Raw genomic sequence first — 15,118 nt, 5'->3', positions numbered from 1 at the left:
CACTGCTTTCCTCGCTGATTTCTGTGCCTGGGGCGGACTGGGTTCACGCCACCACGGGTGAGTCACAGCGAAGAATCACAGTCTGCAACCCTGACACCACTAGCTATTAAACTCAGCCCTTAGCTACTCTGTTGACCCAGGCCGAGACTCTGGAACAGCTTGTCTCGGCTTTTATTATAGCAGTGGCTAAAAATCAATTTTTTTACAACTGGCCCCGGGGGGGGGGCTTATAGTGCGAGACTGAAATTATTATTTTATTAACACTTTACAGTGCCAACCAGCCACGGCACTGAAGGTCTGACAGCAACATGTACTGCAACCTTACGATAACCTAACCTAGTTTCAAGGACTTAGACTAATTGACTTGACTTAGTGACTGACTTAATGACTGATAAGGTGTAACAGAAAAGGGAAATGATTTTTAACTAGGATAGGGGGTCTGCATGGGGCCCAGGAAAATTTTGAGCATAGCTGTGACAAGATTGCATCTGGAAGTAATCATGGAAGTAGCAAGTTGAAGGGACAAAATTAAAACAAGAGCTAGTGAACTATGTACGTATGCAGTAGTTATACAAGCAAACATTTTAGAGTAAACTGTTATTAGATTTTAAGGCATTAAATAGTGGACAATAAAAAAGCCATAATGATAAGTTGGATTGTAAGAAAATTTTTAATCAGTAGGTAACCACAAAAACAATTGAAAATTTTTGAAAATGACTATCTCAAGATTGAATCTTGAGGTATCTTTGGTCAAATGCCTGTAGTAAACTAAAAGAGAGGTAAGATGCATAACAAGTAACTTTATACTTTTCTGTGCTATGATACTTTTCTGTGCTACTTTAGCCTGAATTTTACAACTAGCCCAATCACCATTTACAACAAGCCAAATACAACTAGCTTTAATTCTGGCCTGCACAAATAACCCCCTTTTAGCCCCTGGTATATAATAATTATGATCTTGGATGGACATCAGCATGTGCAGATGGCTGGATGTTTGTGGGACCTTATTAGTGACTGTCACAAGTGATCTCAATGGATAGAGTGATAGAGCTTGCATTGTGAGATGCTTGCATGGCTTTGGTGGATAGGGTTTCCACTCAAAATAGGAAGGTGCTTCATTTTATTGTTCCGGAGATTTTCACAAAGATTTCTTTTTAAGATAATGCAAACAAAATAATGCTAGCTAGTTTGTTTTTGGATTGTTTACAGCATTCACTATCAGCATAATTTTACCATATGTAAACATCCAAAAGTGGTCACATGACTAAACGTCCACTGCAAAATAAGATGATATTTCAGTCTTTTCATTGTTTTTGATGATTTTCACACAGAGTGACCATAAGATAAAACAAACAATTGCTTGTCAAACTGTACATGTCTATTGCTTTCAATATCAGTGCAGTTTTAACTTTAAAATAATATAATAATATTATATCCAAAAAATGTGGTCACATGGCCAACAATCCCATTACAGCTATACAGGATGTGCTATAGCACTACAATATGTAGGAGTCACATTAAGAAATACACTAATTATATATAATTGTGACTTATAGATCACCCTAAAATACAATGATTTTCATATAACTATTGTGGTCATGTGACCACTTTTTGAATGCTTTTGTTTGTTAAACTTATACGTATGCTGATACCCAATGCTACAAGCAATTCAATAATAAATTAGCTTTATCTTAATGGTAATCTCCAGAAAGAACAAAAGGAAGTGCCTTCTTATTTTGAGTTGGAAATCCTGTGATTGAGTACTCCAAACTGCTATAGCTAACCCCTGCTATAATATCTACATTGTTATTGCACAAGATGCAAAAAAAGACATAGTTTTGCAAATTGGTCTGAGTTTATTCCTATCTCACCATAATTTTATAGGGACCACAAGAGTGCTAGCGATGTCAGATCAGGAAGTTGGACATCACAGTAAATGCTGAAAAACTCCCAAATTAGAAGGTGATCGCTACTCTTGGTAAATTAATCCCCAGACAACAAGCAACATATGTACAACCACACTGGCCCAAGTACTGGTCTACAGCTTAACTAGCTATGGATATAAAGAGGTGGATCTAGGATTTCCCGAGGGAGGGGAGTGTTAAGCATAGCTAAGAAAAAGTGCAACTGCCACTAACTGGTGGTGCGAAGTACACTCAGTATATGGAGCATGCTATCTAGGGAGGTCTGGGAACATGCCTCCACAGGAATTTTTTTTGCTAATTTAGTGTTTTGAGGGATTTAGCCTACAATGCAACATGTGGATGAATATACTATGGTATTTTCTTTCTATTAAATTTAGAAAATGTGTGGAGCTTGATCATTATTTTGAGAGTACAACCTCCAGATGCTGTAAAGCTGTTAATTTTATAGATGCTTAAAATTTCAGTAGAATTTAGATGCAAAATAAGCAAGTTATTATTTTCAAAAAAAAGAATTGCATGATGTCTTATGATTCACAATATAAAAGGTATAGATGTAACTTTTAAAAGCAATTGGTATGTCAGGATGTTTAATTTGGTATAACAGACTTAACAGTGGTATATAGCAATACATATGCACAGATTGAGCAGAGATTCAATTTCACTGGTGACTGGTCCTTATTCCTTGAGAGTTTTAGTGTTGAATGTTCTATTAGAATAGTTGACTGCTCTATTAGAGTATTTCGATTTTAGCAGCTTTACCACTGTGTAATACAAAGCACCATTAATATTATTGCTCACTAAACATTATATAGTGATCATGCTCATTAGAGTAATTAAACATTAAATTTCATGCAAGACTGTACCATTACTGTATATTGTGAGATGTTTATGATTATTTTTTACCCTAATGGCACTTCCACTTTCACATCTCTAAAACCTATAGTTTAACAAACTAAAAACAAAGAAAAAATTAATAGTTAAACTAGAGATGTAGAGAACACGGGGACACCAAGCCAGTATTGAATTGAACATGAAGAGAGCATACAAACTCCTGGGAGGACATGAATAGGCCCAGAGAATCACAAGGAATGGTGTGAGGCCATGAACTAAACAGGAGTCAACATCAATGGCTTGTAATTGGTCCTGAACAGAGACCAATTAAAGAGAATAACATCAAAGATATGGTTCATATTATATATGACCGTCCTTTGGGGGATGGATAACTGACAGCTCATTACACATAATTATACATAAACTATGTACAAATCCAATTGCATACCAGGCCAGTAGAGCACTAGAAATCGTGACAGACAGTTGTGGACACCAGTACTGTATCAAACAATCTACTGCTTCATAATAGCTGATCGTGATTCAGTAAATACAACTTCTGAGCAGATATATGCTGCCCAAAATGCTTTCAGGAATTTCCCACCTGTAGATGTTATGGTATTCAGTGATCTATTACACTCAACATTACAGTACTTTAATCAGTGAATGCTCTATTAGAGTATTTCACTACAAAGTGACTGTTCTATTAGAGAGTATCAATCTAAGGAGCTATGAAACATTCTAACTAGGAAGTTCATAGTAGTTTAAAATAATTATGCTAGCATAGCACTAGCCTATATGCCTTTTATTTTGCTAGTATGCCTATAAAAATAAGTAGTGAATTCTGAGGCAAAAGTGAATGTCTCTACAGTGATTATCACTAAGAATTTGCAGTGATGTTCACCATTTGCCATAGATTTCATGATCACTACTTTTTTTCTTAAGTGTAGAATCAAAATATCTACACTATTTATATACACTGTTTATGAAAGTGTTATTATAGATGATATTCTGCAGGGGCGGTGGAGCAGGCCAAAGATGAGGGGCCAGGCCAGCTGTAAGTTGAAGACCAAAAAAAAAAAAAAGTCACAGCCTGCTGACAATAGCTGCTCTCCACCAATTAGGCCAATAAAACTTGATTACCAGTTTCTCGCTCAGATTTTTGAAAATTTGATGAGGGCGGGTGGTTATTATTCATTATTTTCCAAAAGCACAACACACATCCCAATCATAAAGATTTCTGCCAAAAAAAAGTGAGATCTACATTGATTACTCTTGCATTAAATAGCTAAAGTACGTTACTAATCCATATAACAAATGATTTTTCCATTAGAGTATATATAGCTGATTGCTCCATTAGAGTAAAAGTGACTGCTCTATTAGAGTATTTCAATCTGAAATACCAATAATGAAATTCCATGCGGGTGTATCAAAAGCATGCGGGCAATGACGCAAAACTGCTAATTGGCCTTATATCTCCTTATTATAACTACACGTACGTAGCTAAGTAACTTGCTACACTGTTTCTCTGAATACCGTGACTACTCTAATCTAGATCTTTACAGTTCTATTAGAGTATCTTGATCTTTTCTTGCAAACAGTGTCTGTCTCCACCACCTATAATATTCTCTACTAGAAGTGACCAACCGTGTTCTCTTCAAATATAAATTATTAACCTTTTTAACTGCAGTTTTTTGCTATAGGCTGCAGAACATCACAAAAAGCAGTGCAATAATGGAATAAATCCATTTCAGTATGTTAATTACCATTTATCAATCAAACAGGATTATGGCATTATGACACATGCTACTGTAGCATCAGTTATAGTATGGCAGTCAAACATTGAAGTACCCAATTAACTCTGGCAGCTTGGACATTTTAAAACTAATGGCTGCTATGGCTTTAATGTCTTCATATATTTAAAACGTTCAAGTGCATGCCACAAGCCAAGTATCAGTTTGTGTCCTTATAAATGTTTCTAAGTATTAGATAATTATCGTAATGCCGATAATTAATTTGCACAGCAAAAACTACAAACATAATTATGTAAAGAATATGTTAAAGTCTGGCTTATACAATCCTAAAAAAAATCAGCAGCTGTATAACACTCAAAAAATTTTACAGTTGCTTGTAGCTACAATAAAGTAATAGCAAAGGCAGCAATAAATACTTAATTAGTTTATTGGTAGTAGTTCATAAAACAACAAATATGCTTGAGATCTTTCAACACTACTAAAAGTACTCGGAGATGAAACATGAGAGTCACTAGTGTAATACCAGTCTCCTTGATATGCAGCTCCTTCATCATACTTCCAGGAATCACCTTTAGGAGTTTGCTCATGTACTGGTGGTCGTCGTCTAACATTAGCAGTATAGTGACCACCATGAAGTGATCCTCCATGTACCACTACTGCATACAGGCCATATAAGATCTTTTTCTCTTTATCAGCCATTCTCTGTATGGAACCACAGTTCATTATAATGTTATTTCAAATGATTAAAGGTCTATCTGTATATGCCACAGCAACACTCCCAGTAAGCACAAACTATACAGAATGCATGATGTACCATGCATATTTTTTTGTATAAAAGCATGGACTTTTATCTCCTTCCCAGCATTTTGACCCTGCCTGTAAACAAACAAGGCCTTCATTTGAGACCAGGAATTTATTATGGATAAGTACCGAGCATTAATTGACATTGAGTCATGATAGAATACCATTATTGTAATGGTAATTGAAGAAAACCTTTATACAGTATGTTGACTACCTAATAAAGTGCAGTGTAGGCCTAAAATGACTGGAAAAAGTTGTATGATACATATCTGCAACCATAGGACTCACTCAGACTGCTCACGCAATCACCCATAGCATCTTCATTCCTTAGATGGCTCAAAACCTAATGTTAACATGTTTGAAGAACAGGGTGGTAGCAAGGGAAAAATTAAAGCCACTATTATGTAATAGACTATTTGAGACCAGGAGTTTATTTTTAAAATGTACTAGAACCCCCAACTTATAATCAAGATAGGAATTTATTCAAATGCAGCTTTATACGAGAAAATATGGTATGGTATGGTAGCATGTCAAATATGTGCACGTGGCTTTGTCCCCTGTACAACACCAAACATGTAACTATAATTATGACATCTCATACACATACTGTATTCAATACTCAAAAGAAAGGTTCAATATCACTGCTATTACATTAATAGACTTGCTTCTACAAATTTTATGTCATTGCATGTGTATGAAATATCTCACATTTCACATGTTTGTAAGGGTAATTAAATAAAACTAGGTAATTGTTTAATTAGACTACAGAGAAGGTCTAAGTAATAACTCCCACACTGAAATGAACACATTTCACCACATGCTTAATGAAAATGCATTTATCTAAAATGGACATATCCCTAAAAATATGGGAACATGGGTAACTGGATCTTTTGCACACTATTATGCATAATATTATTCAATCGCCAGTTCATCCAAGGCGTGTTATCAGTCTACTAAAGAGATTTTCAAAATAATAACCATGCAGTTTACACTAGTGAAACAGAAGAAAAGATAAAAGTAAGTTAATACACAAATGTCAGACAGATTTTAGGGCATATTTGTATTTGTGCATGCAGCACCTGAAAACTAAAAGTATTTATTGTATTGTAAGGAACATTAGAATTTTGTTTGCTAATTGTAGAACACACGCTCATTAAGCTGACAGCCCATTTTTTTTGATTTTATAGTTTTATAGCATTCTTATTGCTGTTGCTGTTATGGAAACAGTAGCAATATAATCAGCTTTTTGACAATAGCAAACAATCAGTACAGTAGTAACGTTTAAGTAGGGATCACCCCTAACATAACTTATACCGCCTTTAAAACTATCCTAGAGACATCTTATGTGACAAAATCACCTTTACAGAGCAATATAACAGAAGTAGCAATTTTATAGACAATAACAAACATTATGAGTAGAGATCACCCCTAACATGACGCATGCCGCCTATAATGTTGCCTTAAAGAATCATCCTAGAGACATTCTACGTCACAAAATCACCTTTATATAGAATAATACTATAGTCCATCTAACATCAAACACAGCAATAAACTAAAAGCAACAAAACCCAGGCAACCAGATAGAGAATTTTTTTAAAATGCCCAAATTCCAATTTTTGTCTGCCAGTCTTCTTGCCAGCTTGCCTGCCTGACCGCATTTACCTGGAGGCCAAAAAAAACAGCACATGGCAACCATTATATACCACAATAACAAACTCACCAGTGGCATGTGCCTTCTGGGTTCTGATGAGTGTGTGCCCTCTGTGCCTTGTCTTTCTTTTTATCTTCAATCAGGCTGGTCGTCACCTTCTTCATGCAATGAAACCATATTGAAGCATTAATTTTCCTTATAACACTTTCCTTGAGCAGCTTATTTGAATGCCACATAATTATTTGAAGCGTTTATGCATCTGTAAAAGGTACTGGACACCCAGTAGATATTTGTAAATTCACGATAGGTTAGCTGAACCTCACGATAGGTTTGAGACCACGATTTTGGTTGATTATAACAATTGGTTGAGCACAGACCTCTTAACAATCTATTTACTTGAACGTGATGATCACACACCCTTATTGGTCTAGCTGTATTCATAAGTGAAAATAAGGAAGAGTGACCACACCTTTTGGTAGGCTAGAGGCTGACTTGACAAACTCTAATACAGCAGTCACCCTAATAGAACAGTCACATGTATATAGCTTATGCTATAACATAAAACTAAACAAAAGGTATATTTTAATTTTAAAATGATGTAGTGATCCAAGTGATGGAGCAAGTTTCTGAGAGAGATGAATGATGGTTTTACAGCACTTGGTGGGAAAATCCCTACAATGGCATTGGACAATTAATTGTTATAACATGTCAATGAGGGATTTTCCCACCAAACTATTCTGTTAAATCGTCATTCAGTTCTTGTTTCACTACTTTTTGTCATTTGGATCCCTAATTTATTTATATCCATGTGAAGCCATACTTCAAAGAATTTGCTTGGACAATATGGTAGCTATTGCCTGGGAAATAACTACCATATTGTTCTCCTTGGTTAGTTGTATATGAAGCCAACTACCAACAGTCAGATATCATCCATTTATATCACAGCAGTTGTTGAATATCTCAGTGATTAACACTTGTCCTTGGCTTTGCCTCAGACTCATGTCAATAACTAAGATATTCTACTCCTGCTGTGATATAACTACACATAACATCAAACAGTATGGTAGTACTGTATTAGGAATCATGAAGAACTGGGCTATTCCAGCCAAAAATATCATCTTAAAACCAGCCTCATTTTCTCATCATAAAAGCTTGGCAGCATTATTAGTCTTCAGACCAACCCCAAACCCTTCCAAAAGATGGAATTTTAAAATTTTCTACTTAACAGAATTTTACTCTGACTAACTACGTAACTAATAGATGCCTCCAGGCAAGCATAACTTGACAATGGATAAGGCTACAGGCTTGATTTCTTCACTGCTCGATGTTGCTTCGTCCTGAGATGTGCCTTTTTGCCAACTGCAGTGTGCACAATACACGCACCATGGGCTTGCCTTTGTCTTTTTTTGCACTCCAGTTCTTTCACTGACAACGCAAGGTATCAATTCGCAATATCACAATGCGGCTTCCTGGTGGGTGTGTTGGCTATTACACAATAAAAATGATTTTGTCACAGTTACATATTTAATGCTATTTCAGATGCAAAACCAAGCAAACATAATTGAAAAACAGTATTTTGCATCTCACATATTAACATAAAAATTGTTATAATGACACAATTGTCTTTACTGTATATGCTTATCTAAACCAAAACAGCCAAGCTGTAAAAAAAGAGTGCGGCCCCCAAAAAGGCCAGGATGAAAAAAGATGTGAAATCCAAGATGGCGGCCAAGAAATGGCTGTGATGGTAGGTTAATGGCAAAAATTTTAATTACAACATTTCAGGTGAATTTGGTGCTGAATCCTAGTGGAGGAGGCAACACAAATTCACCTGAATTGTTGTAATTAAAATTTTTGCCATTAACCTACCATCACAGCCATTTCTTGGCCGCCACCTTGGATTTCACATCTTTTTTCATCCTGGCCTTTTTGGGGGCCCCACTCTTTTTTTACAGCTTGGCTGTTTTGGTTTAGATATCACTTCTTTTTGTATTGCAAGCCACAAAGCCGACCATAAACTGGCTTTGGTGCTTACTTTTAATTTGTTTTTTTAAAACTTTCTTTTCTGCAGGGATTGTAGAACAAAGGAAGAAATATTCTGTACAGTTTTTTGTCTGATTAAAAATATTTGTATATTTAACAATGATCATATACTGTAGGTCATAAGGTGACTTCTTATACATAACTGAACTGTAGCTGAAACCCTCATTGTTTGTAGCTAAACTCTTTTCAGAGTGAATTGTTCCTAGCTGAACTCACTACATGGTGATTTGTTTCCAACACATATTTCTACAGGGTGATTTGTTTGTAGCTGATCCCTATAGGGTAACTTGTATTTAGCTGATATCTCTACAGGGTGACTTCTTCTACCTGATCTCTCTGCAGGGTGGTCTGTTCGTAGCTGAACTCTCTACAGGGTGAATTGTTTGCAGCTGAACTCTCTACATGATGGTTTCTTCGTAGCTGAACTCTCTACAAGGTAACTTCTTCTAGCTGATCTCTCTACAGGGTGACTTGTTTGAAGCTGAACTATTTGCAGGATGGTTTTAGTAGCTGAACTCTCTACATACAGAGGGACTTCTTTTAGCTGGTCTCTCTACAGGATGACTTGTTTCTAGCTGATCTCTCTGCAGGGTAATTGTTCGTAGCTGAACTTTCTACAGGGTGATTATTTTACAGCTGAACTCTCTACATGATAGTTTCTTTGTAGCTGAATTCTCTACAAGGTAAATTCTTCTAGCTGATCTCTCTATAGGGCAATTTGTTTTTAGCTGAACTCTCTACAGGATGGTTTCTTTGTAGCTGTTCTCTCTACAAGGTGACTTCTTCTAGCTAATCTCTCTACAGACTGAATTGTTTGTAGCTGAACTTTCTACAGGGTGATCTGTTTGTAGCTGATCTCTCTACAGGGTGAGTTGTTTGTAGCTGAACTATGTGCAGGATGATTTGTTTGCAGCTGAACTCTCTACAAGGTGATCCTTCTAGCTGACCTCTATACAGGGTGATCTGTTCATAGCTGAACTTTCTACAGGGTGATTTGTTTGCAACTGAACTCTCCACCTGATGGTTTCTTTGTAGCTGAACTCTCTACAAGGTAACTTCTTCTAACTGATCTCTCTACAGGGTGAATTGTTTCTAGCTGAACTCTCCATAGGGTTATCTGTTTGTAATTGAACTCTCTACAGGATGGTTTCTTTGTAGCTGATCTCTCTACAGGGTGATTTGTTTCTATCTGATCTCTACAGGGTGACCTGTTTCTGGCCGAACTCTCTACAAGTGATTTGTTTGCAGCTGAACTCTCTACACAGTGGTTTCTTTGTAGCTGAACTCTCTACAAGGTGACTTTTCTAGCTGACCTCTCTACAGGGTGAATTTTTGTAGCTGAACTTTCTACATACAAAGTGAGTTGTTCTAGTTGGTCTCTCTACAGGATAACTTGTTTCTAGCTGATCTCTCTGCAGGGTGACTTGTTTCTAACTGAACTCTACCGGGTGATCTGTTCGTAGCTGAACTCTCTACAGGATGATTTGTTTACAGCTGAGCTATCTACATGGTGGTTTCTTTGCAGCTGAATTCTCTACAAGATGACTTCTTCTAGCTGAACTCTCTATAGGGCAATCTTTTTGTAGCTGAACTCTCTGCAGGGTGATTTGTTTGCAGCTGAACTTTCTACATGATGGCTTGTTTGTAGCTGAACACTCTACAAGGTAACTTCTTCTAGCTGATCTCTCTACAGGATAACTTGTTTATAGCTGAACTCTCTACAGGGTGATTTGTTTGTAGCTAAACTCTCTACAATTCGATTTGTTTGCAGCTGAACTCTCTACATGGTGGTTTCTTAGTAGCTGAACTCTCTACAAGGTATAGCTTCTTCTAGCTGATCTCTCTATACAGGGTGACTTGTTTCTAGCTGAACTCGGTGATCCTTTCGTAGCTGAACTCACTGCAGGGTGATTTGTTTGCAGCTGAACTCTCTACATGATGGTTTGTTTGTAGCTGAACTCTCTACAAGGTAACTTCTTCTAGTTGATTTCTCTACAGGGTGACTTCTTTCTAGCTGATCTCTCTATAGGGTGATTTGTTTGTAGCTGAACTCTGTACAGTTTGATTTGTTTGCAGCTGAACTCTCTACATGATGGTTTCTTTGTAGCTGAACTCTCTACAAGGCAACTTCTTCTAGTTGATCTCTCGACAGGATGACTTGTTTCTAGCTGAACTCTCTATAGGATGATCTGTTCATAGCTGAATTCTCTACATGGTGGTTTCTTTGTAGCTGAAATCTTTACAAGGTGACTTCTTCTAGCTGATCTCTCTACAGGATGACTTGTTTCTAGCTGAACTCTCTATAGGATGATCTGTTCATAGCTGAATTCTCTACATGGTGGTTTCTTTGTAGCTGAACTCTTTACAAGGTGACTTCTTCTAGCTGATCTCTCTACAGGGTGATTTGTTTGTAGCTGAATTCTCTACAGAGTGACTTGTTGTGGCTGAACTCTCTACAAGGTGACTTGTTTATAGTTGAATTCTCTTCAGTGTGACTTACAACGTTCTGAATCTCTACAGCAACATATTTGTAGCTGAACTCTCTACAGGGTGACTTGCTTGTAGCTGAATTGTCTATAAGATTAACTGTTTGTAGCTGAACTCCCTACAGAATAACTTACAATGTCATATAATTCTATAATGGAGTAAGTTATAAACGTAGCTGAATGCTTTATTAGGGTGACTGTTCTATTAGAGTATCTCGATCTCGCATATGCTACACGTAGTTGGCTTTGGAATCATAACTCAGTGGTTTGTAATCCGATTCTTCTGTACTACTGCAAGGACTTTTTATGATAATTATTTCAGCTACACACCGATTTTAAGCTCACTGCTCTAAGCGGTTTGCCTGGTAGGCGTGAAAACTAATAGTTTTTTATTCATAAAAATCGATCGTGTAATTGTGACACAGGTTGGGTTTTGTGTCATATTTCCATGGTCTTTATCTCAATTCCTTTCAAACCACAAAAAGGCACTCCTACGATGGTTACTCCATCTACATAGCAATTTTCAGCTCATTCCTTCAAGCAGTTTACCCTGTGGGCGTGACAGACCTTCGACCTTATTTTATGCAAATAATCGGTCATAACTCCGTGAATGTTCATCGGATTCCTACCAAACGTGGTACTGAGATTCTCCTTAATGAGCCCTTTAAATGTGCCAAATTTCAGTCCGATTGGAGCACGCATTCGTGTTTTATGGCGGATTTTGCAAAGTGTGCGAAAAGAAGTAGAAAAAAACGAAGAAAAAAACCCCGAAACTGTAGCCGCTCGTATCTCGGAAATGGCTTTAGCGATTTTCTTCAAATTTGGAATGTGGACTCCCCTACCTAGCCGGCACTTCTGTAGCAACTTTGGTTTCAATCGGATAAGGAATCACGGAGCTACAAAGGTGTAAAAATTGCATTTACTTTCTTCCTGTAAATATACTCACGGTGTGGCGCGCCGGCTTCTTGGGTCGCACGACACACTACCGTGTGTCTTGATCTCTCATGTTTTCTGTAGCAACTGGAATGATTACAGAGACACTTCTCGTACTGTTTTTCATTTGTAATGGTGTGTAATGGGCAGAGCATAGCTGAAAAGATAGTGTAATGGCCACCTTTCTGTCATGTAATTGATTGTTGGGGCACGCATTCTGTCGTAAAATTACGGTTGTGGCATTCCTGGAACACTTTTTTTAAATGTGGTATGCGCTGGTTCATTTGTTATAATTATGTTATTAAAAAGGTTAACAAAACAAGTGAAAGGAAAAATTAGGAAATTTAAAGTTGGATTAGGGATCAATGAAAAAAGTAGTGAAACGAGGAAATAGCTAAAAAGTAGTGAAACAAGGAAGGTTGCCTACACCTGCAGATATACTATGACTGAACTAGTGATTAAATTCCACTAAAATATCTACAGGAATAGGCAACCTTCCTTGTTTCACCACTTTTTAGCTATTCCCTTGTTTCACTACTGTTTTAGTTGATTCCTAATCCAACTTAAAATTCTTAATTGTTCTTTTTACTTGTATGTAACAGTTATACCATGGCTGCGAGGGACTTACACCCGAAGTACAAGGGATGCAGGCCCAAGGGCTAAGAGTGTATATATTAGCAAAACCCAATGCAGTCATGGTATAAGTAATATATATCACTCTAGGCACACTCACCTGATAGGTGAAAGACCTACAGAGCACTCACCCTGTTTCTTTTATATATCAGTATCTCATGATTGGTAGTGCACGTGGCTTTAATAGCATGGGGTAATAGCTGTTAGAACGTTGTTCATATATATGTCAATAGATTTACACACAATGCTAGAAAAATTGCAGCTGTGGGATCTGTTATTTTAGTTTTAAGATTTTGTACCACGTTAATCTACTAATTCACTATTGGAACAGTAAGTAAGTTAATAAAGTATCTAGGACTATAAGTTACTCACCTATTTAAATCTAGTTGTCTTCTTTGTGTTATTTGGTGGTCTGCTCAATGGCTGGCACATAGTGGGTAGAAATACGCATCCATGCATTGCCCAAACAATTATTTTACTGATCATTCTTTGTTTAGCAACTGTCAAACAGTCAAAACTTAGTGACTACACTGAACCTAGCCTAACCTAAACCCACAATTAAATGCTCCGTGTCACTGAATATAATGAGTCAAAGCGTATCACGATCGTATCTTTGAACTGGTTGGGCATCAAAGCCATGGGCAAACTGTGTTCCTATGACACTGCCTGGGAAATATCAAGATATTTCCCAGGCAAGTTAAACTCTGAGCAGTGCCTTTTAATGCCGATGCTAAAGTGGGATATGTGTAGGTTTAGGGTACCATATAGCGGAAAAATTTGGCAGGAGAAAATTTTGGCGAATTTGGCGATTATGTGTGGATTCACCAAAATTTTACTCACCATTTCTCTAAACACTGAATGTGTAGTAGACGCTGTTCATCAGTGAGTGAATATTGTTACAGCAGTGAGTGGTTAGTCTTCCGCAGTATCCCATTGAATACAGTACAGTTTTAGACTAATAGCTCAGGCAGATTGGCAATTCAGCTAGTCTCGTGTAGCCAGACCCGAGGCCGACCACTACCTTTTTTTCTGTGTGGATGGGAAAATATCTTTTCCCGTCCACACACAAAAGAAAAAGTAGTGGTCTGGCTATGTGAGACTACAATTCAGCTCGAACGATTCAGCTCAGTGTCCATGCACATGTCTTGCCTCACTTGCCATGCATGTTCCAGTCTTGATTACTGACTTAGCGAGCTAGTGCACATTGTTTTTATTACAGCTAGCTATTTGCATAAGAGCGCATCGATTCGAATGAGAGGCATTGAACTGTAGTACTTCCATAGATAGTATACGAAATTCACACCTTATACTACTATCTATGGTACTTCGTCCGTAGACATCGCAAAGCTTCATCGCCAACGCTGTCAGATTTAATAAAATTGTGTGGGCAAAGTAATGTCATGCATTCGCCAACTTCTGCCAATGATCAATTCGCCTAAATTTTCTCCTGCCAAAATTTTCCGCTATACGGTATTCGATGCCTTAGATTGTGAGATATACCATATAGCAGGAAATTTTTGAAAGGAAAAAGTACTTGATTGTAAGTTCAAAAAAATATTTTTGTAACAGATCCTCTTTACTGCACCGCATCTTAGATAGTTAACTAGAATGGTTCGTGAACTCCACACACTAGTTGATAACAAACAATCAAACGTAGTTCATGCTTTCCTTGATTATAACTTCCAAGACGCAGAGACAAATATAACGTTTTGCAGTAGACCAACCATAATGTCCTATCATGTGCAGGCTTAATTGGTAGTGGTAGGATAAAGTGGGACATTTCAACTAAGAGTTAGATTTTACATGGTTATTAATTGTTGTATCAACTGTTCACATCATTCATTGCCCTTGTAGTGAGCTAACAACTGTTGCTAATTGAATAGGAGAATGCCTAGTACATTAATGGCCACCCCCTTGGGTTGTATCTCCTAGTAACCAAGTGGTAGTTATGATTAGCAGTACAAGCCACGTCCTTTTTATTTTGATAGCTAGAACATTATGTCTTAGCAAACTGATTTATGGTCAGACAGAGAGGCTATTTGGACGGCAAATGTCCACTGTTAT

At 37.2% G+C, this 15,118-nt stretch overlaps 1 protein-coding gene across 2 annotated transcripts in view; it reads right to left on the bottom strand.

Moving 5' to 3' along the window:
- Positions 1-4,738: 4,738 nt before the first annotated feature.
- LOC136257200 (serine/threonine-protein kinase DDB_G0283821-like) overlaps positions 4,739-15,118 on the bottom strand; it is a 113,433-nt gene continuing 103,053 nt past the window's right edge. For both annotated transcript variants that reach the window (XM_066050274.1, XM_066050273.1), the window contains one exon: positions 4,739-5,209. In XM_066050274.1, the coding sequence (XP_065906346.1) occupies positions 4,928-5,209 (282 nt within the window). In that variant the 3' untranslated portion in view covers positions 4,739-4,927. The remainder of the gene's footprint in view (positions 5,210-15,118) is intronic.

This window comes from Dysidea avara, chromosome 6 (genome assembly GCF_963678975.1).
Source record: "Dysidea avara chromosome 6, odDysAvar1.4, whole genome shotgun sequence".
Classification (NCBI taxonomy): domain Eukaryota; kingdom Metazoa; phylum Porifera; class Demospongiae; order Dictyoceratida; family Dysideidae; genus Dysidea; species Dysidea avara.
This window is presented reverse-complemented; position numbering and strand designations above follow the sequence as displayed.